Source organism: Rhododendron vialii, chromosome 8a (genome assembly GCF_030253575.1).
Source record: "Rhododendron vialii isolate Sample 1 chromosome 8a, ASM3025357v1".
Taxonomy (NCBI): Eukaryota; Viridiplantae; Streptophyta; class Magnoliopsida; order Ericales; family Ericaceae; genus Rhododendron; species Rhododendron vialii.
The window spans coordinates 10,787,977-10,810,671 of record NC_080564.1 but is presented as its reverse complement, the minus strand read 5'-3'; the positions used below and the strand labels follow the sequence as shown (position 1 = coordinate 10,810,671).

At 38.0% G+C, this 22,695-nt stretch overlaps 2 protein-coding genes across 9 annotated transcripts in view; one reads left to right on the top strand and one right to left on the bottom strand.

Moving 5' to 3' along the window:
• Positions 1-22,445, top strand: part of LOC131336569 (patatin-like protein 2) — a 32,990-nt gene extending 10,545 nt beyond the window's left edge. For 2 of the 8 annotated variants that reach the window (XM_058372452.1, XM_058372453.1), the window contains exons 2-9: positions 6,373-6,546; positions 17,269-17,345; positions 17,563-17,744; positions 17,852-18,038; positions 19,365-19,526; positions 20,529-20,831; positions 21,496-21,671; positions 22,234-22,445. In XM_058372452.1, the coding sequence (XP_058228435.1) occupies positions 17,316-17,345; positions 17,563-17,744; positions 17,852-18,038; positions 19,365-19,526; positions 20,529-20,831; positions 21,496-21,671; positions 22,234-22,324 (1,131 nt within the window). In that variant the 5' untranslated portion in view covers positions 6,373-6,546; positions 17,269-17,315 and the 3' untranslated portion in view covers positions 22,325-22,445. Of the gene's footprint in view, positions 1-2,562; positions 2,682-6,372; positions 6,547-16,329; positions 16,533-16,582; positions 17,346-17,562; positions 17,745-17,851; positions 18,039-19,364; positions 19,527-20,528; positions 20,832-21,495; positions 21,672-22,233 lie in introns of those variants that run through there. The other 6 variants (XM_058372451.1, XM_058372455.1, XM_058372454.1 and 3 more) reach the window with 6 other exon arrangements.
• On the bottom strand, positions 13,233-15,854 carry LOC131336568 (protein FAR1-RELATED SEQUENCE 5-like). The gene is made up of 2 exons (XM_058372448.1): positions 13,639-15,854; positions 13,233-13,557 (listed from the first exon to the last, which is right to left on the bottom strand). The coding sequence occupies exon 1, from the start codon at positions 15,771-15,773 to the stop codon at positions 14,355-14,357; it is 1,419 nt and encodes a 472-aa protein (XP_058228431.1). The 5' UTR covers positions 15,774-15,854; the 3' UTR covers positions 13,233-13,557; positions 13,639-14,354.
• Positions 22,446-22,695: the final 250 nt, after the last annotated feature.

The following is a 22,695-nucleotide window of genomic DNA, read 5'->3' as shown; positions in this document are numbered from 1 at the left end:
ATGAACTATAAAGCAAACGGTTCTAAACTAGGTGACTCAACTCATAAAGGAAAAGAAACCCTACGATGTTTACTGAGTTCACAAGTGTCACAATTAAAAAGAGAAAAACTAGGTAAATCAGGGACTATCTTGCAAAGATTGGCAGAAGATGGGTGTCCAAGATGACAATGCCACTGGTAAGGTATGGTAGTGGAGTCGAAGGCAGATAACTTGGAAGGATTGGACGGCCGAAGGTAGTACAGACCATTCTTCTCATACCCCCCACCAATCATCCTCTGCGTCTTGAGATCCTGAAATTCACAATGAGAGGAATAGAAGAGTACAAAACAATTGTGAGTTTGAGAAAGTTTATGAATGGAAAGTAGATTAAATTGGAAATTGTGGTAAGTATAAGACAGAAGTAAAAATAAGGCCAGAGGCACGATAAGTACCAATGCCATGTACACGAATTTTAGTATCATCCGCAATAGTAACATAAGAAGGAATGGAAGGTGTAACGACAGCAATAAGAAGAGACAAATCACCTGTCATATGATCAGATGCACCAGAATCGAGAATCCATGGAGCATTGCCAGTACGAGAAGATGAGTGAAGACAAGTATTACCTGATGAGACATGAGTCGCAATGGAAGTCGAAGATGCATTAGCCTTGTGAAACATGGAATCATACTCAGACCTAAAGATAGTAATTTGATCTGGAGGAGCCAACCCAGATGGCTCCCCCTCAAATGTAGCCTGATTAGCCCAAGCCAGCTTGCCATGAAGCTTCCAACAGAACTCAACAGTGTGATTGGTTGCATTGCAATGTGTACACTTCTTGGTGCCACGACCACCACGCCCCCCACGGCCGCCATGTCGACCACCACGTTCATAAGAACCACTACGACTGTGGAGAGGATTAGAGTGGCTAAAATTCCCAGAATATGAAATAGGACCAGTAGCAGGAGCAGCTAGAGCAGATGGAGTTGGATGCTCTAAAACAGAAGACTAAGGAGCAGCCCTTCGAACACGAGCAAAGCCTCACCAACAGTAGGAACTTCCTTGCCGGAAAGAATTTAGGGACTGAGAGGAGCAAGTTCTGTATTCAGCCCGGACAAGAATTTGGTAACTGGAAATTCATCTCTGTACTTCTGCTGAACCTTTAAATCTGTGGTTAAAGGTTGATAAACATTTAACTCATCTCACATCCCTTTTAATGTGGAAAAATACTCATCAACCGATCGATCTCCTTGTTGGAAAGAAAATAAATCTGATAAATGCGAGAGAGATTCTGTTCGGATGAATATAACTCATGTAAATTATCCCATACTTCTTTGGATGTGTTAAGGCATGCAATATTGTTAAAAATATCAGGTTCAAGACTATTCCAAAGCAAAGTCATAATATACGAATCATTTTGAATCCAAACAGAATCTTCAGATGGGGCATCAGTGATATAGGAAGTCTCACCACTTGCTCGCAAAGAAATAGTCACAGCACGTGACCATGGCAAATAATTGGCCCCATTTAATTTAATTGAGGTGAGAGAACGACGATGAAATGGATCCCTAACAGTGTCCTTAGAGCCAGATGTTTCGATTTTCTTATCCTTATCACCCATAATACGAGGGTAAACCAAAAAATAGGAATAAACCAAATATTACCAGATCTGGTGGGGATGCAATAGAGATACCCGGAGTTGATATGGTTTAGATGAGGGTCTGACGTTGCTGACTGGGGTTTAGGCAACGTTGCCGGAGTCCGACTGAGTGGGCGGCGGAGTCTATAGAAGATCGGAGAAGGCAGTCTCAGTATTGCTAAGAGCTGAGAGTACTTCATCGGACAAGATGGATTTCTCAGATAGGTCTGAGAAACAGAGATCGTTCGAGAAAGAATAGGGACAGGCTCCCTGGCTCTGAAAAAGAGGATAAAGATGATACTTGGTTGAGAGACCAAGAAAAGAACAAAAAGAAGAAATCAGGTTCTTGGAACCTGCTCTGATACCATGTTGAAATACTTTGATTGATATATTATTCTTCTCACAATGAGGTACAATATATGGGCTGAATACAAGGTAAAATAAGGAAAGAGAATAAAATCAAATCAAATCCCTAATTGATTCTACTAATTGAGTATCTTCCTGATTGCATTCAATACATTAAATACAGTCAACACATTCATTGATACTTTTACACATTGTAGGCGGTAGTAATTGAAAACATGTAGATCTCTAGGTGGCTTTTGAGGAATTAAGTGGAGGTTTGAATCCATTGATGTACGACAGGTCAATGCTGATTTTTTATGATACCAGAATTTGTAAAGATTAGGCCGTATTGCACAAGTTTGCCTTGGTACTAGAAGGAAGGAGGCCAAAAACTTTGCTTAACTCCGCAAGGGTTCACTTACTTCCCGTTCCGCTAAGGTTATTACTTTTTAAGTACTTACTTCCCGCGTTACGAGACAGATCATTCTGTCACAATAAATTACCTTTAATTCAAAATAAAAGTACTTATTTGAGTTAGTGGAACACACCTAAACTTTTTCAAAACTAAGTGGTTTATGAGTGACTTCGTTTTGTAACAGATCATGAGATTTCAAATATTTCTTCTGGTGTTGCATCTCTTTGTAGACATCCCTTTAGTTGAAGTTGAACTTGTGTGTAATCATGAATATGAGAGCAAAAAGCAGCGCAGCAATTTAAGGTAGGATTCTGATATAATGCATATGTTATGTAACAGTTCATAAATTGAAATGTTTACTCTGGAGATAGCTTGCACAGCAAATAGTCACAGTCTGCAATTGCTGCTTAACGCATCCTCCTACAGAAATGCAAGTATTCATATATGAAGGGTTTGGCGTTTCTAATATTATTGCTGTAAAGTGGAGCAATTTGACTCTTTCCATGCTGGAACTTGCTAGAGTGATGGTTTGCATTTGTTGGATTCCCTTCCTGTAGTGTGTGGAACACCTCCCATGCATTTCTCTGCACTTGCTTAATTTATTTGCAGAGGTTGGTATGGTTTTAGTGATGTGTAGGGCCTAGCTTCTTTTGAAATACTTGCTGATATGGTTTCATCCTATGATACCTGGAATGCGGATCTTTCTGGTAGGAAGAACTGGAATGGAAATGCAATAGCCCACATGCCCAAGACTGTGGTATGGTGAGGTAGGCTTCTATAGTTTATAATATAGGAATGTATTAATTTAAAAGAGGAACTAAGTAGAGTTTATTTTCTTAAATATTGATGTAAAATACATTATTTTCTTTTACATTTGTCCTACTGGAGTTCCATTTTTTTTCTTCTTTGCAATTTTTTTTCTCTCTAGCCTAAATATTGAGGGAAGGAATAAAAACTTTGGGATAGCTAAACTCAATGTTTTGGAACATGTGTGTACCATTTTTTTCAACGAGCATTCCAAAACGTAAACAGGGTCGCTTTCAGCCACTAAGTACAAAAGTGACAGGGAGAGGCTAATGTACAGCCTGGCCATTTATGACAAGTTTAATATGGCGGTGAAGCACATCATAGAATTAGTACCCAAAAGAAAGACAAAGTTCTAAAGCTATATGGTTTGCTTAAATGTGTCAGGTGTATTGATACTGAAATTGTGTTTTTCTCTTCTCCTATTTTTATTATATGGTGGAAGGGTCCAGGAGTTGACAGAAGTGTATTTAGGATGCACTTTTGCCCTATGAAAGAGGATTGAGAAAATTTACTGAGAGAGAATGCATGGTTTAAAACCATCTTTCTTTCACCGAGTGATCTGAAATTGGATTTGAGGTAGAATACTGTTGAAGTGTTCTTGTAATTATTTTTCTTCTTCTTCTTCTTTCTTTTTTAACAGTGAAGGTCAATAATATAATAAATGGAAGAATGTGTGGTCATCCATTTTCATACCATGGGCAAGAGTTAACAGGGAGAGGATAAACTCCACTAGATTATATGTCAAAGCAAAAACACTACTGGATTGTGTAATCCATTACCGGAAAACATCTTCAACTGATAATTCTTTATTTGTCCTAGAATATGTTTACAGATAATATGGAAACTTAGAAAATAATATCGTTACAATAATACCTTATTTATGCACATCTATCCTATGCTAAATACTTTGAAATTCAATTACTTGTGCCTATACTTGATCAAGGTAAGATTATATACATACAGGCACAGATCTTCATTCTTACCACAAAAAGTTGCATTTCCCAATTCCCACTATTACAAACACCCTAGGTTATATGACAACAGTTGCCCTAGCCCAAGCCCTAGTTTTGGAGGAAATGGCCAACACCCGGGCTGTTAACTGGGGCTGTAGGTCTGAAGTCATCAACTTGAGCTGGAGATGGCGGTGGTAGAGACTTGTCTACACCCTGACTTTGTGCTGTTGGCTGCATTGGATCCATCTGTCCAATCTCTTTTGTATATTGTGTTCTATTTGAGTTCTCTCCATGCAAATTACTATTCTTGTCAGCAATCTTTTATTTCTGCTTTGAAGATCATACCATAAGATATTTGCTTTGGGGGGAATGTGTTTTCTCCTAGTAACTTCAGATTCCTTCCTTCACTAGACCGAGTGCACATGAGCAAAATCGATACAAATAAAAAGCTAGCAACTGCAAACTTAATTTGGGCCATATTTTATGTATCTATGAATATGTATATATATGTTTTTCAATATGTATGTATAGAGAGGGAGGGAGGTAGAGATTAGAAAGGTGAAAGAGTGAGATGCCTGACTCCTCTGTCTATTTGGGTATTTAAGGAGCTGAAAGACCCATACTCGGCTTAGGTCCTCAACAATCAGAGATTCTGTGATAGAAAATTTGGGGTGGTGTAATTCCTTTCTATTTTTCTATGATAGTGCATCTAGCACATATGGGAATCTTCTTTCGATTGTTTGTTTGCATACCCCTTGCAATCATTGATTTGTTTCCTTTCATTTTTATCCCGCTTAAAACTATACAGGAAAGTTCCAGTGAGAAACAGGGATATGTAATGCTGTGTTAGGTAAATTATAGCCATCCAAGTTGTATAGACTTCTGAATCATGATGACTGCAACTGGGCTATGATTATGAATGGATGGTTGTACCATTATACAAGGTTACAGTATAATATCATGTGATGGAGAATGTCATTATATGCTATGGCAGATCGGTAAATTCTATATAATATGGGCACAAATAATGGAGATATATTGAAACAACCAAGTAATAATGATGTAAAGTAGTTCAAACAAATACATCAAAACCTTAATTCCCCCAAGCCATGAAAATATATCAGAAGCCCTATTTTGCAATGGAATGAAAAGGCCTAAAGTACCTGAAATATAAGGAATAAACGCCGTGATTTTAACAACCAAGATACATAATATACTTAGATTTCAACTCAAGATCAAAGCTTAAATTTTGAACAATACCCAATACAGAATCCATCAAGAAGCCCTTAAAATATATATGAAGGTGAGTACCGATATCTCTATATCTAGAGAGAGAAACCAAGGAGCTTTAGAGGTGAGTAGGCGGTTTTTGCAGTGCAGCGGTCGGTGGTGTGGCAGTGTCTGTGAGGGTGTGACAATGCGAAGTGCCTAAGCCGTCCTTCTCTGTAAAAGTGTGGCTGTATTTTCCCAGGAAACGACTGTTTGAAGCTGGTTAAAAAGTGGAAATTTAATGAGGTATTTTGGGAGAATTTTTTATTGAGGAAGTTAGGTACTTGGGGAGAAATATTTAACTGAAGCAGCGTTAATCTTGCTGCTGCTTCCCCCCCCCCCCCCCCCCCGGTGGTGTCCACCAGACAATATGCTCATTAGTTAAATTCTTAGTGTCTTGAACTCCATGAGATTGCGTTTCTGCAGCCATTCTAATGTTAACTAACTAGAACTCTTCGCCATTAAATCAACTAGAAGAACATAATTTGGCCTCAAGTGTAGCATTGCAGTTGCTCACTCACCTTTCAGTATAGAAAACAACTTACTTGGGTTTCTGGATAACAGGCTAAAATTTCAAGGGGCCAGGAATCAATCTCTTCAAAGAGTCGCCTATATTCCTCAAGTGTGACTTACGAACTCTTCCAAAGAAGTGCACCCTGTTTTCTGATGATGTATCTATAATTTGAGTCCTTCTAGGGGAGGTTTTGCTTCTATGGTCTCAGTCTCCGCTATGCACCGGAATATAAGTGGACTGTGAGATGGATTGAAGTCTTATCTCTGCAAATGACAAAATATTCGGCTGCTATGTTGTTAAATGGCATTTAAGATGAAATTTCACTATATATGCTAGCTCCATCTGTTTTTCATCCTGCAGCATTCTAAATAAGCTAGGAGTTGGATGTAACTCCACATTATGGGCCAAAAATGGCTTCACCATGGCTTGAAATCGTGTTATTCATTTGTAGGCTGAGCTTTTACTATTGCAACAAGTGGTGGTAACAGATGCGTCTTGTCAACGTTGAGTTCTAGCAATTGGATCTTAATGTAGTTAACAAATTTCCAATCAAACCTTCATCTGGTTTATAGAGGAACAGTCAAGATACAAGAAGGAAGCTCTTGGTCATTAGAGCCTCACCGAGGTAACTTGATGGATATCTTGTCTCTATAGAACCTTGATTGCATAGGATCTCTCTTTGTTGTTGCTAATTTAAAATTATGTCTATTGCATGGCAGCATGAATTGATGGTCCAGGAAGTAGTTTTTTTTGTTTTCTTGCCGTTCGAAAAATAAAAAGGAAGTAGTTTTCTTGCATTCAAAGAAAGCTTCTTTTATTTCTCAATTTAGGAACCCTCGCCCGAAGGGACCCTCTTCCGAAGAAGGAGCTAGGCATTCAGAAGAAAGAGCTATAGAAGTAAAAGAAGTTGGTGCTTTGTAATATTATCTGTAGTTGATTCTAAGCACTGGCAGATCAAGTCAAGGACTAGAGGGGGTACGCGCACCCCCCCCCCCCCGGATTTTAGTCTACTTACACTTGTAGCCTTATATTAGAAGAATCTTCCATGTAACCCCTGTAGAACAATATAGAACTGGCTTTGTTTGGTTCACTGTTTAGTTTTAGTTTTAGTTTTGTTTTCAATCATTACCCTATTTCTTTCTCCTATCATTACCCTATTTTTTCAATTATTGCTTTCTCATATCTCTTTATCTCTCTCCAATCATTACCCCTATCTTCAATCATTACTCTATTTCTCTCTCCACCCACTACCAAAACTAAACTAAACTCCCAACCAAACACAACCAGTGCTACTTAAGTTTCAACCACAAATTCTTTAAGACTTCCTTTTAGCATTCTAAGTTATTCAAATAGCCGCAAACCATAAATCTTTCCTCTCGTGGCTATGATACTCTCTTTCTCATTCCCTCTCCCCAGTATAGATTAGTTCCATTTCTAGATGATAAATGAAAGAATAAGGCCTTATTTACTGAATTTGGGACCTGAATTTAATCGAGCTTAGTTTTTGAAACTTATGTACATTCATAAATCTAATAGTCTAAAGTAGTTCCATGAATCCAACAGCTGATTCTTGGGCTGGCCATTTTTAGAAAGAATCCAAATCTCTTTCTCTCTCTCTCTCTAAAAAATCAATAACTAAATAGGAATTCCACAGATATATGAGGGTCTCATAGAAACTCCTATAGGTAAGTGTTGATTGTGAACTTGAGATCATCATATTAACTAGGTTTAGTTGTGATCATAGTTTCTTCGGTAGAGAGAAAAGAATATTGTAGCCATCAGTGTTTTGGTTTGGTTGGCATGTCGTAGATCATGGATGTCATAAGGGTGAAACTTATTGAAAAGGGAAAAAAAAAAAAAGCTTTTGGGATGATTCTGATCTGATTGTGAGGCTTGTCAATAGTAGGGAGGACAATTCATTTAGATAAGGACGGGGGACGAGAAATTCTATATGCCAGGGCGTAGCGTTTAATTGCTGAAAATTGTGTTTATTGTGGATAATTGATTATTAGGATTCGCAAATGCCTTCTAAGTGGTGTGTAATTGGTTTGAACGATTCAGTTGTTGCAAACTCAACATCAAGTTGCGTCGGTCCTTTAGGTACGGGCAGTTTGCTCCCACTTTACTTAGGACACTCGAAGCCATATCAAGGGCTTGTTTCCAATAGCTGTGGATACAGTTTAAATTCTAGCTTTAGATTCTGCTACAGATTTTAGATTTTAGATTCTACTAGATAAACATGTTTACCATAGTTGTGAAATTATCATTAAGTTACAGCAAAAGCTGGTACTGTTTACTTCAAAAAGCTAAAAATAAGCTTTTATAAAATTTAAAACCTAAAATCTTATCCAAAAAAGCTTCAGAAGCTACTCAAACCCAGCTTTGGGATTTTTCAGAATCATTCATTTTTTAGGTTTTCAAAATCTGTAGAATCTGAGAATCTGTTATCTAGAATTTTTGTCAAACACTCTAAACTGATTTTGATTTTAAAAAGGTAAAATTTATAGATCAGCAAAAATAATTTTTCGTAAACACCCACCAAATACCGAGTTCTGTTAGTACACTATAATAAGGGTTCCTTAGATGGTGTTTTAAGTATCAGAAATCCTATTGGTACCGACGGTACCCATAGGGAAAATGCACCGACGGCCACCGGACGGCCGTCTCCGGTCACCGGACGGCCGATCCGAGCCGTCCAAAAATTTTAAAAAATAAAACCGAGGGGCCCTACGCGAGAATCAATGGCATCCAAGGTGTATAGGGTACTTGATCCGAGCACCCATTTTTCGTGTATATTTGTATATACGTGTATATACACGAAAAAGGGGTACTCGGATCAAGTACTCTACACATCTCGGATGCCATTGATTCTCGCGTAGGGCCCCTCGGTTTTATTTTTTAAAATTTTTGGACGGCTCGGATCGGCCGTCCGGTGACCGGAGACGGCCGTCCGGTGGCCGTCGGTGCATTTTCCCTATGGGTACCGTCGGTACCCATAGCAGTACTCTTTAAGTATATGCTGTTGATGCTCAACTGCTCAAGTGTGGACCCTTATTCCTTCCTTCAACGGCATGACTAGAAAGAACAAATGGAGCCATAATCTAGTGTGACCAAGCCCTCTTGAAATCTTATCTTGACCACCCGATCAAGTCCTGATTTGCGCCTCATCATTGAGATGAAAGTATTAGAACAAGGCACTAAGTGATTGGGTTCGATTTTGGGTACAAACAAGTCCCAAAAAATTCTAAAAAGAAAAGTCACAAGTGCAGCCACCCATCTATTCAAATCAAGTCATGTTTTGCAGCAATTAGCACCAATTAAAAATTTTAAATTGACAATTTACCCTTCAACTATGAATATGAACATAGTTTTCCAAGTACACATGTCAGATATGTCCATCTTCTATTGATTAACTTAATTGGCCAGGTCAAGTCTTTGGAAACAATATAAACCCTCTCTGTTTAATGCACCTTGTAGATCACTTGTTCAGTAAGTTGTTGGAGCCTAACAACTAACAAGTACATATATGGATATTGGACACGGCATGAATATGTGGACACGTAATTTTCTCAAAACTTGGGACAGAAACACATTGGGTGACACGGTAAGCGCATAAACGAATAAATATTTACACACACACATGTCTATATTTAAACTTCATGTATTATGAAAGATATAACTTTTTTCCACATTAAGGATTTAAAAATCCAATGGAAAAAAAATGAGAAGAGCACATATTTCGTAATTTTATGTAGAACACTTACCTCATTGTCACTTTTTGATTATTACACTTTTCATCCTTAAGTTATTTAATATTTGTCACATTTCTAATATGTATATTTACCTATTTTCAAGTTTTGAAAATCATATTACGACCCAAAATGTGTTCGGTAAGTGTGGTATCCGGGATGTGCCCTGTACGTGTCGCGTGTCCAAAGTGTGTCCAACTTAGAAAACAACAATTAAAGATGGGGGCACATTTGTCGGGAACGTGTCCGAGTGTGTCCTTGCCTGACACGTATGTTATACTGGTACGAAATGCTTGGAGACATGTCCTTTAGCCCAACAATATGGCCATAAAAACTTAAGCAACTTGTTATATAGGCAAGATCACCCACGTAGAATTTCGATAATGTGAGACAGGGTGTCACCATGGCCTAACCCAAGTCTTTTCTTTAGTTGTCAAAGTCACCACAATCTAATCTGAGTCTTTTCCTTTGGTGCTCTAGGACTCGCCATAGCATCTGGGCTACTAAATTTTCTCAAGCGCACATGGTCATGTACAGAGGTTGCTCTTACACTATCTATAACACCCCATGTAGACTATGGCCCAATAACTTGTTGGAGGCTAAGAACATAGCCTAAAATACTTAAGCCTAAGTTAGTAGTAGTAACTTACTTGGTTTGTTATAAAACTAAGAACACCTGTGTAGACTTCTGGACTGGGGGGGTACCCACACTCGCTATCACACACTAGGTCTATAAGCACCTCTAAATTCTCATATATTCTTTGTGCATTTTGTAACCTGATTTATAAGTTTAATTTCTTTTCTTAGAAGGTTATAAGGAATACTATAGCTTTTTACATCAGGTAATCTTTTGCAAGAAACGGTAAGAAATGAAATCTAAGAAACATTAAAGCTAGGAGGAAACGATATATACTTCCTGGAAATTATATGTATTGCTATCAGCTTTTTTTGAAAGTAAAATTTTTTACTCTCATTTGGCATTGATAAATGAGTGACCTATGAATTATTTAAGTTTGATTTGAAATCTTATCTTGTTTTCAAATATCTTGGAGTAACTTAGTTAATTTGGCAGTTAAGTAGAAAGAAAGAAACTACAGCTAATGTAAGTATACTATTATCCACTTCATTGCCTTTCTATTGAACCACCACTAGGACAAGAATTTATTGGCATGAATGTCCTAAATATCAACCAAGTTACTTAAACCCCATGTTAACACTAGAGGGCACAATTGCTTAAGCTTTATACCTTAAAATTTTTAATCGTCCCGGTCAGCTCACAGTTGAAACACTTGAAATGTTTTGCAATGCAAAAGAGCGTGCTATTGCACTTTGATTCAGCAAATATACTGTGGAAGCATCTGTCAGTGCAAATTCACTGTCATCAGAGATATATTATCTACCACTTTTGACATTTCACTTCCACAGAAGAATGATGGAGAGTAATGTTTTTTAGTTTCTGGCTGCGCTCCGATCAGAATAGATCGTCCATAGCAAGTATCTAATATTTTGCTATACTTTTATCGACAGTATAGTCTGTATAGACACCCAACAAGCAACATAAGTCACTTTGAAACTTTTCGTTTGTGTGTGTGTGTGTGTTCTCTTCTTCTTTTTTTATCGGCAAAAACATTTTATTAAGGGGGAAAAGAGGAAAAGAATTCCAACCAAAAGTTGGAAGTACATCCAGTTGGGACAAAGCCCAAAACTCCTATAGGGACAAAGCCTAATACACCCGTGGGCCTAAAAACCTAGATAATACAATAAAGAACATATAGAAAAGGCCTAAAATGCCCAAATCAATACAATGAAGCCCAGCCAAAAGAATACCCAAAACCTAACCCTAGCCTTTTGAACACCTTCGATCTCAGCCGTAGATCACCAACCCCAGATCAGAACAGAAAACTGCCACCACCACCGTGCAGCCACCACCATCACAACCACGCCACCTCATGCCACACCAACGATGGAGCAACACGGACCCAGCAACACCGTTCTGCCGTGGACTCAACCCTACTGTTACGCGAATACCAAGCCACCCAGCAGTAGGACTCGGCGGGAGCCACGCCAGCCAAACACCCACAACCCGCAGCAACCCCTTGCCGTTAGGCCAAAATTTGTTTACCCAGTAGAAAACAAACCAGAGGAGCAGATCGAGAGGGAGACAAAAGCCATGACCGGGTATAAGGGTGAAATAGATCGAGACAGAAGAAGCCCAAACGACACAGGTAAGAGGGTCGAACACAAAAGAGGGAGAGGGAGAAGACAAAGGAGAAGAGGAACCATACCATACCAGATCGCCGATCTTGTCGGGCGACCGTAACCCCAGAAAATGGGATCCAGATCCTCTCCACAGTTTTTTCTCCCCACATCTGCCCCATCTTTTCACCACAGCATGACAACACATTAGTGAATACAACCGACGGCCAAGATTAGATCTCAGTCCCAGCTTTAATAAAACTACGTCATTTCTTTTAATTCCCCTAGAGCAGCTAACATCTTCTCCTTTCTCTCCGTTTGTTCTCTTTAATCGATTAACGCCATCAAATTCGGAAGAAAAAATAACCCACCATCGTTGATTCTTTATCCCCAAACATGGCGAGGAGAGGAAACACAACCCCTGCTCCCAATCCGTTCGGTGATTCTGGTTCGATAAGTCCGGCGACTCCGGTGCAATCATTCCGGCGACTCTCCAGTTGGAATACGAATACCCATCTCATTTTACTGGCTAAAGAAGGATATCATTCCGGCGACTCTACTAGCCCCAGGTTTGTGTTTGTTCTAGAAAACTAGGGTTTTGTTTGTACTGTGATTTGATTTGATTGTGGTTTTTTATGCTTTCCATCTGGATTTGGATTTTTTTGATTCTTCACATAGTTACACTTTGCAGGTCCATACTGGATCATGATTTTGATCTTCATCCCAATTATTGGTTCCTAAAAAGTACGGGAAAACTCCCAAAATTTAGATATGGGGGTTTGAGTGCTGCAATTTATAATGAGATTTTTGACGTCTTTCTTTAAGCTTTAACATACCAAGTGAAGAAAATGCTTACAGGGATCTACACCATCACCAAGATCATGAGCTGCTATTCAAAAACAAGGAGAGGGATTTGAAAGCATTCCTTGGCATTTTCAAAGTAAAGGACTGATCAAGCATTGTGTTGGTTGATACTGAATTAGCCTGGATAAGAGATATTTGTGTAGTGCTTTTGTTTTGCATAGTGTAGTGTTATTTTTTTTCTTTTCTTTTTTTTGTCTTTGATAAAGTTCAAGGCTATTCCCTTGGCTTGACTGTTTCATGGAAGGATTTCATAAATGAAAGAATGACTTTTCACATGTGGTATGTGGCTTTGATGATATCCTTCTTTTGCATGTGTCTTGAAACTGATTGCCAGTCATGGAGTTCATAAATCTACCTTTCAATAATGCATTTGAATCATTGAGTTCAATAATTCAGCAATAGCTAATTCATTAGTAGCTAATAGAATTCTCCACCAAGAGTACATCATAAGAATTATAGCCCAACTGAAGCTTTGCCAAATAAAAGGGAAAACAAAGCACCTACAATTTGACTGCAATGCATTTTGTCTAGGTACATAAACACCAAAAGATCAGTAGCTAATAGATATATCATTAAGGGTTCATAAATACAAAGCCCCCACATAACAAGGAGTAGGTAGCAGAACTGCTTCTATGCAAAACAAAAAAGGGGTCCCAAAAAAGGTTAGCAAATTACAGCTGCTTGCAAAATACTACCAAGACTTTCACCTACTGAGACGGTGCAAAACATGCCGCAGCAGCAGCATTCCATGTTGCAGGCATCGAATTGGGTAGTTGAGGACACTGTGATAGTAAATATTGGAGCATATGTGGAGGTACTTGTACTCCCTGCATAGGGCATTATTTCAATAACATGGAATGCTAAAAAAATTACCAAATACAATAAATAAGAGTTAACTAATGTGTTACCTGAGATGAATGTCTTTTTTGTCTTGTCACAGCCAATGCCTTCTCCACGCTACTTCTAATCCGTCGCCTTCTATGGTCATAAACAATCCTCTTCTTAGTCCTTTGGGTTTGATAGCATTTTCATTATCCGCACAACCTTGCTTTTCCTTGCTCTCACCCATGCCAACTGTTTCACAACTAGTGTGGAATTGTAGCATGTCTTCAACAGTTTGAAGCAACTTTGTGCCTTGCTCAATAGACACCTCATACGTATCTTTCAATTCAGAGGCCCTAGATGCAATCTTGTTAAAGAGGGAGCATAATGACTTATATCGGGTATTCTTTTCCAGCTTTGGGTCAGCCTCAATATCACGTCCTCGATAATCTTGTACTACTTCAGCTCTAGCTACTCTCGTCCACCTTTTTAGGATATATTGACTTGGGATTTCCATAATGTTCATTGCATCTTTAAGGACTTTAATAGCATGGTTGCACAGGATCGACACCTCTCATTTCAAACAATCTACAAGAACATGACAGATTACCATCTCTATCTCTTTTCACATGACGTAGTCTATCAGCTACAATTAGGTACAAGATACAATCAGGTTCTTGAAGATGATCAAGGCGATCTATAATGCATAATTCAAGGGCATCAACATATTCCTCTTGAAACTCTTCAAATATGGTCTTCGTGTAGACTTTTCCTGCCTCAATCAACATCTTCACTAACACTTTTATCTTAGGCAACTTGTATGATAAAGCGTACTCGGCTTCCTTTCCTTATATCGTTTCTCATCAAGCAACCTCTCAAAGTGTGTGAAAAATTGGACCAAGTTATGATCGGATCTCAAATAGTCTTTCAAATCTGAATTGAAACTCTCACTAAGTTGAGTGCTCTTCATCCCTGCTGACCATGCCCATCTCACATATGGCCTAGCCCATTTCTCTCTCAAGTCGAAAATGCATTGAAGCCAAGTATTACTACGAAGATTATACTCATCTAACATAGCATTCCAAGCCATAACAAACTCCTCCTCCTCCTCTTCATACTCGTCTAGAAATTTTCCCAATACTTCTCTAACTCCACCAGGACCCCGGAAGATGGAATTCATATGTTTCAATGCATTTTGCATCATATGCCATGTACATAGCCTATGGTGTACGTTAGGCATCACAAATGATACAGCATTAGCCATTGCAGCATCCTGATCTGTGAAAATGGTTTGTGGATGCTTGTTTGACATTGCTTCTAAAAAAGTTTCAAACAACCATATAAATGAATCAGCAGTTTCATCATACATCAATGCAGTCCCAAACACAATGACCTCTCTATGGTTATTAAACCCAATAAACACTGCAAAGGGTCTACTCTCTCTGTTAAGCTTGAAGGTCGTGTCAAACATCACAACATCTCCAAAGTGAGCGTAGTCTATTATCATTTTCGGATCTGCCCAAAAAATATTAGTAATCTGCTCCTCACAATCCAACTGCATAGCATGAAAAAAAGAAGGATTTTGCAATGCTTGATCTTGAAAATACTTTAATATACTCCCCGCTTCTCCAAATGCCAACATGTTTTGCCTTCTTGTTCGTAGGTAATTTTTTTGATCTACCTTCAAATAACCAAGACATTCCCTTCCACCAGCCTCTTTACCAATTAACCCATAGGACGACCTAAGAGGTATCCCAGAGTCATGAGCCAAGTCAATTTGAACAGATTGAGAAGTGGATATCTTTCGTCGCGAAGGAAGCATATGGGCCAAATCACTTGGAACCAAGGGATGATTGTGGGTATCCACAAAATTTGTAACTCTATACTTGCCAATTTGTCTGATCAATTTAATAGCCATCAAAGCATCACAATTAGTCCTCGTTTCTGCTCTAGGATTTTTCGTCTGGTAATCTCGTTTATCATGTTTTCTATGGCCCTCTTTAGAACAAACGAATGTCCTAGATGTAATTTCACCACTTTTACTTTTGGCAGCATTATTTTTTCTTACACTGAATCCCATGCTTCCTCCATAGAAATTGTAAAAGTCATAAGCAGATAATTCAAAGTCAAATTCCATACCTATAACAGGTTTTGGTTGAATATCATCCACTCCAGGAACACCCGTCTCTATAGAAACATCTACCATCTGTAATTCTTCCATCTGTGATCAATTGAACAAAAAATTAATCAATCAAAATGCTGTAAGATGGAAAAATAACATTCAATCTTGTTAGTCATCAGTATCACTACATAAACAGAGAGGTATAATCAAATAATTAGTAGTTCAAGGTGATTAAAAATACTTACAGTACTTGCCAAAAAGAACTAAAAAAAATACTTACAGTCCAGAGAGAGAAAGAGAGGGGGGTGTTAAAGATTGAAGTGGCAGGATAGAGAGAAGGGATGAAAATCATGAAAATGGCGGGTAAATGAGATGGGTGAAGAGGAGATTTAGCGCCAAAATTTTTTACGCTGGTTGGGAAAATTTTTGATGGCGTTAAAGAGAACAAACAGAGAGAAAGGAGAGACGGTAGCTGCGTTAGGGAGAGTAAAAGGAACGACGTAGTTTTATTTTCCACTTGACCAAAAAAAAAAAATGTTGGGGCTGAGATCTAATCTTGGCCATCGGTTGTATTCATTAATGTGTTGTCATGCTGTGGTGAAAAGATGGGGTAGATGTGGGGAGGAAAAGTTGTGGAGGGGATCTGGATCCCCAAAAACGACAAGGGGATAACGGCCGTTGAGATCCCTAACGTTAGCACCGCTCACCATCGCCGCCGCCGCCATCCATCTCGATGCTCCTGCTGATCGATTTGAATAAGAGAAAGAAAAAGGAAAAAAAGGAGAGGAAAAAGAACGTGGGTGAGGAGGAATGGAAATGGAAGTGTGTGTGTTCTATTTCGGCCCCCAAACGACACAGGTAAGTCTGTGTTCTTTTTGAGTGGTGTTTGTGAAAGATCTGTTTCTCCTTTTAATTTGGCTCCATATATTTTCTTCATACATGTTCTTCTGTAAATTATTGTTGAACAAGCAACACCCAACGAGCAAAAATGGAGGTGTGCAGCCCGTCTCAGTTACACTAGTATTTAAAGATAACAATTTCTGTCGGCATAAGACGGAAAACCTGACTTTTTCCCCGACCAATCCCGTAACCCCACATCAGCAAAAAAGTACAAATCTTGGGGGAATCACTTGCTGGTAGTGGTTTGCTCTAACTTTGGGTTGAATCCCCCAAGCCCAAGTTAACCCTTACAAGGCTTGGGAAAGTGGTTGGTTCAACACCAGGTTAGGATGATCCACCCTCCGTAAATGGTGTGATATATCCCAACTTTTTACTGTTTTGATGATGTGGTGTTACGGGATTGGTCAGCAGAAATGTTGGGTTTCCCAACTCTTGGGGAAAGAATTAATTCTCATTGGAAAAGAAACAATGTACCATTCACTTATCATTGAACAGAGTTTCTCCAAACACACTATAAATATGTCCACCTTCTATTGATCAAGGCCAAGTTTTTAAAATCTATATAAACCCTCTCTTTCTTTCAGCACATAAATCACCTCTAAATTAATTCCCAGACATTCGTGTTCCGTTTCCTCTCCAATGGGGGAAACATTTAGTCCAATCCATCCACCAACTTATGGGAATCTTATTACAGTACTTAGCATTGATGGAGGAGGGATTAGAGGAATCATACCCGGAGTTATGCTCTCGTACCTAGAATCACAACTTCAGGTATATAATGTTTCAAAGATCTTATATAGAATCTTGAAAATTGACATTTTTTTTTCCAGAAAAACTACGTTCTACTTCTTGATTAAACATATTCATCATATTTTTATGATAAAGAGACTATTTGGATACTCTTGACAATCATATGTAATGATATGTTTTTTGTGGCCTGATAACTATTGATTCAACTTCAATGTCTATATATGATTGTGATAATTAGGTGCTAGATGGAGCAAATGCAAGACTCGCAGATTATTTTGATGTGGTCGCAGGAACAAGTACTGGTGGTCTAATAGCAGCTATGCTAACTGCACCAAATAGTGATAAACGACCTTTATATGCTGCAAAAGAAATAGTACCCTTTTATCTTCACAATGCTCCAAAAATTTTCCCCCAAACAGAGTAAGCACAAAATGCTTCCACATAGAATGGGACCTAAAATTCATGCAACTATTTTGTTTTTCTTTGACTGTTTTTTTGTTTTGTTCCTGGATTTCTGGAAAATGCAGGGGACCTTATGCTTGGATTATAAATTTTCTCACACTTTTAATTGGACCTAAATATGATGGGGATTATCTCCATAACCTGATTAACGACATATTGGGAAAGACAAGGTTGCACCAGGCCTTGACAAACATTATTATTCCAACTTTCGACATCAAGAATCTGCAGCCAACTATCTTTAGCTCTTATCAGGTTCCTGTTTAGTCATAACTATCTCTCTCTCTCTCTCTCTCTCTCTCTCTCTCTCTCTCTCTCTCTCTCTCTCTCTCTCTCACACATACACACACAATCCTTTTGATGATAGGTCCATGAAATTTCCATTGATTCCATAGAAAATACGCAGCACATTACACTATGCATGCTTTTAGTTTAGGCTTTCCTTACCATTAGTGTTTGACGTTTATCCTGCCATATACCGGAAGCTGGTCAACAAGGGATATATTTCATAACTAGAGGCGGGCACAAAGAACTAGTATATTAGGGACCCGTATTGATATAAATGTGAAGTTACTTTATTAATCAGTCACAAGCAGTGAATTTTTTGAAGTTTGTTACTTCACTTTGTTTTAATCAGCAAAGAAAGAGCATTTTATTAATCTTAGAAGAATAGTTTCCATAGAGGTTTAAAAAGAAGACTGAGGAAGAAGGGAAGAGAGCATCCCAATAAGGTTGGCTCCCTCAATCCAAACCACCTAATTACGTACACACAACCACCCATAGGTGAACAGAGACAAGAAAAAGAGAAGAAACGGTAGCAGGAGTTAGCAAGATGCCATCCCTGAACAAGAAGGGGATCATGTATCTCCTTGCATCAACCCCTTCGCCATCTTCACAAGTAGGTGAACCATTTACCAGCACTCACAAAAGTGTCAGAAGTAATAGTCTCCCTCATCCGAGTCAACCATCTATCAGGAAAATCAAACTTCATCCTCATGTCCAACAAGTAGTTCCAATTCATTTTGTAGCCTTTTCGAAATCAAGCTTTATATCAGCCCCCTCTTATTTTTCTTTTTCCAGTTGTCCACTATTTCATTTGCTACTGAAGTCCCATCTTGAATGCCTATATCACCTACAAAGGCTGATTGGACTTCTCCAACTACTGAACTGGTGATTGGCTTTAATCTTTTTGAAAGCATTTTGGCAAGAATTTTGTAGATGCACCGAATGAGGCTAATTGATTTGTAATCTGCCGGGCTAACAGGATCAACTTCATGACATTCCTTAAAAAACTGCATAATTTCCCCCTTCACTGTACCCCAACACTTGCGCATATCAGATTAAAACCATCAAGCCCAGGGTCCTTACTCCTTATTGCTGTCACAATCTTTTATTGCTCTCCGGACTTCCTCCTACGTGATTCTGTGAACTCCTGATCATTCTTGTCTATTGGTGTTAACCTGCAGAATTTATCATAAGATGATGTATGGGTCGCTTCTGATATGCCAATTAAACGACACTAATTGTCAAGTGTAAGAAGCCTAAAAATTATTGTTTACTAGACGATGCTATTAATTGCAGGTGACAAGCAATCCTGTAATTGATTGTGCGCTATCAGATATATGCATAAGCTCCTCAGCAGCACCAACTTATCTTCCTGCACATTATTTTACAAACACTGACGAACTTGGGAATCTCATAGAATTTAACTTGATCGATGGTGGTGTGGCTGCCAATGACCCGGTAGGCAAATTGGAACTATTGGATTGTGTTATCCTTGAACTTTTGGGAGAATGACATCTTATCTATAAGCTTGTTGACTTTTTGATAAGTGAACTAATAAGGTACGCCGTTGCAGAATAATCATATATGCTCATTCTGTCTTGTTATAATGGTTCATTTTTACTTTTTCGTATATCTTCAAAACTTATTTATAGTTCTTTTAATACTTCTTTCTTTAATGATTAAGAACTTTTGTCGTAAAGAAGTAATTATGTGATCTTTAGATTGGTGAAATTGTTTTGATGTTTTTTCTGATACAAAATTTAGTATTTGTCGACCCCAAAAAAGAGCACAACTACAAAAAAAGAGTTTTTGAAGTGTGACGGAGGCATCGTATGGATGTTGAGTTTTGAGCCAATCATGTTAGTACAGGATGTGTTTAACTGGTAAAAGGCCATCAACAAGTTATTCAAGTGGAAAAATATCCATCATTCTAGTTAGAGATTTCATTAGACAGAATCCCCAATGCTGGACGGATGGCCCACCATGTAGGACCCCATAATTTGATTTAGTTCACTATACAGGGCCCTTATTTGTATCTAAAAGAAATCAAATTAAATATTCATCTTAGATCTTATCATAGCTACCTAGTTTCATCCTATATGTCTTAAATGGAAAATAGATGATAGTTATGATACTGAAAATAGAGACTATTCATTTTTTGAGTACAAATTAGTGAAATCATGTGTATTATTGTTGGATGAACCTGATTTTTGATGAATGATCTGCACATAGTGACCCACAAAATGAACAACTTGATCTCAACTCCTAGGTGTAGTTGAGGGAGATTTTTTTTTTTTTAATTACTTCTTGGATCAGGAAAAAAGCCAAAAGGCTTAATAGAGAGAATTTGATTCCATCATTTTTGGGTGCAATTGAATTTGTCCCAGAATTAAGTATGAAAGTAGAAACTCAAACTAGTGAGATCTTATTAATTGGTTTGGCATGTAATTATTATTGCAGGCTCTGGTTGCCATTAGTGAAGTGACCAAACAAGAGTTCAATGAAAATCCAGACTTTTATCCAATAAAGCCCTTGGATTATCGTCGGTTTCTTGTGATTTCACTAGGGACGGGCTCGAACAAGAAAGAGCACAAGTACAATGCAAACTTGGCTGCCAATTGGGGTCTTTTGGATTGGTTTTTTGATAATTGGTCTCCTCCTTTGGTGAATATTTTCACTCAGGCAAGTTCAGATATGGTTGATTACCACATATCTGTGGTCTTTCAAGCTCTTTGTTCAGAAGATAATTACCTCAGAATCCAAGTAAAGCCTTAATCCCATTCTCTTTTGCTTCATCATTCATATTTGTCTTACATATTAATTTATGGCATGACTAGAGATCCCATAGATTCAAAAATAAAAGAAGAAAAATGCTATTAGCTTGAAATTATAGATGGGCATATTTCTTAAGTATTACATATGTTGATTGTTTTTTTTATTTTTTATCAACGACAGTAATCACCATAGTAGCACATGAGTTGCACGATGAGAATATAAATAGTAAAACTCTCTCTCTCTCTCTCTCTCTCTCTCTCTCTCTCTCTCTCTCTCTCTCTCTCTCTCTCTCTCTCTCTCTCTCTCTCTCTCTCTCTCTCTCTCTCTCTCTCTCTCTCTCTCTCTCTCTCTCTCATAGTCTGGGAAAATATTTGACTGTCATTGGCAAGTTACTAGATATCAATTAATTCTTAAATTTATGAAAATAAAAAGTTTAAATTTTTTGACGAAAATGAATTTTGTTGTTAAGTTCACTTTTTGCATAGTGAAGAATCTTTTTAGAACAAAGGAAGCACAAAATATACTAAATATAGTACAGTGTGACTTGCTACAACAAGAGTAGATATAGCACTTCCTTTCTCATGGTGCAAAATGATTACTACAAGTTAGATCTAATGATTTTAGATGATTTCGTTGTCATGCGTGAATTCAGGATGAGACGTTAAGCGGAACACTAGCATCAGTTGATGTAGCTACAACAGAGAACTTGGGAAAACTTGTGGAATTTGGTGAGAAATTGTTGAAGAAACCAGTTTCAAGGGTGAACTTGGACACTGGTCTCTACCAAACGGTTGCAGACGGTGGCACCAATGAAGATGCCCTCAAAAGGTAAGTACACGTTTAGTACTTATTTTTGGTACCTCACCCCGGGCCGCCTCAATGACCTGAACCAGTCATAATGTAGCATACAAATTGATTGTGCTAAAAATTATTTGATCCAACATTAGTCTAGCTAGGATCAATTCTAATCTTTCTTTTATTTCTTTTTTTTTTTTGATAAAAAAATTTTAATCTTTTTTTCTTATTAAATTACACGACACCAATAATTCTTAGAAGTGAGAATAGAGTGTCTATATTTATTCTTTTCAAAGTAAGCTAATCCGATCATGTTAAACGGGCTTTACTATGATCAGTTCTCATCATCAAGGAGGGTCCACGATAGAAAAATTGAATCGTCCATTCCCTTCAAGCTAAACCCCAGTATTTTTTGTACAAGATAGCTGTAGTTCAATAGTAATTAGTTACTAAGTTATAACGCCGGATTCAACACTCCTATGTAAGCACGTACTCTAATCGTACCGTACAACTACTTGGGTAAATCTTGAGAGTCTAGTTAAACGCATACTAACAAGTGCTGATAGTGATAACGTTGTCATACCTTTCTTTGCAGGTTTGCGAAAATACTTTCAGATGAAAGGAAGTTGAGGGAGTCAAACTTCCAGAAGAAGGATAAACCCCACATGAGCGTTTCCAGAAAGTAATACTCCTACGAATTAAAGTCATATGTCTCCTTGTGTGTTGTAAGCAAATTAAGCCTAAGAAATTTCTTGTTTTATAAACTCTTCTACTTGCTCTATCAATCTTTCCTTCTTTGTGATTGTATCTCCTTCATGGTTAATTCTTGCATCCATAATCTATTCTTTCCTATTTCTTTGAAGCTTATTCTCTGTGGTTGCCACTTATAGTGGCCTTCACGTCGAAAACTTCATATCCGCGGGACTACAAATTTGTAGAACCCACACAGACAACCCCTACTAGTTAAATTTTGTAAGCTCCCTGTTCCGGTTTCTTAAAAAAGGAACTTTTAGAAAAGGAAAGTAATTTCAAGTTCAAAAATCATATGTTTACACAA

Bases quoted from the DNA above. Each gene is read 5' to 3' on its own strand.
- LOC131336568 (XM_058372448.1), bottom strand. From the start codon at position 15,773: ATGGAAGAATTACAGATGGTAGATGTTTCTATAGAGACGGGTGTTCCT.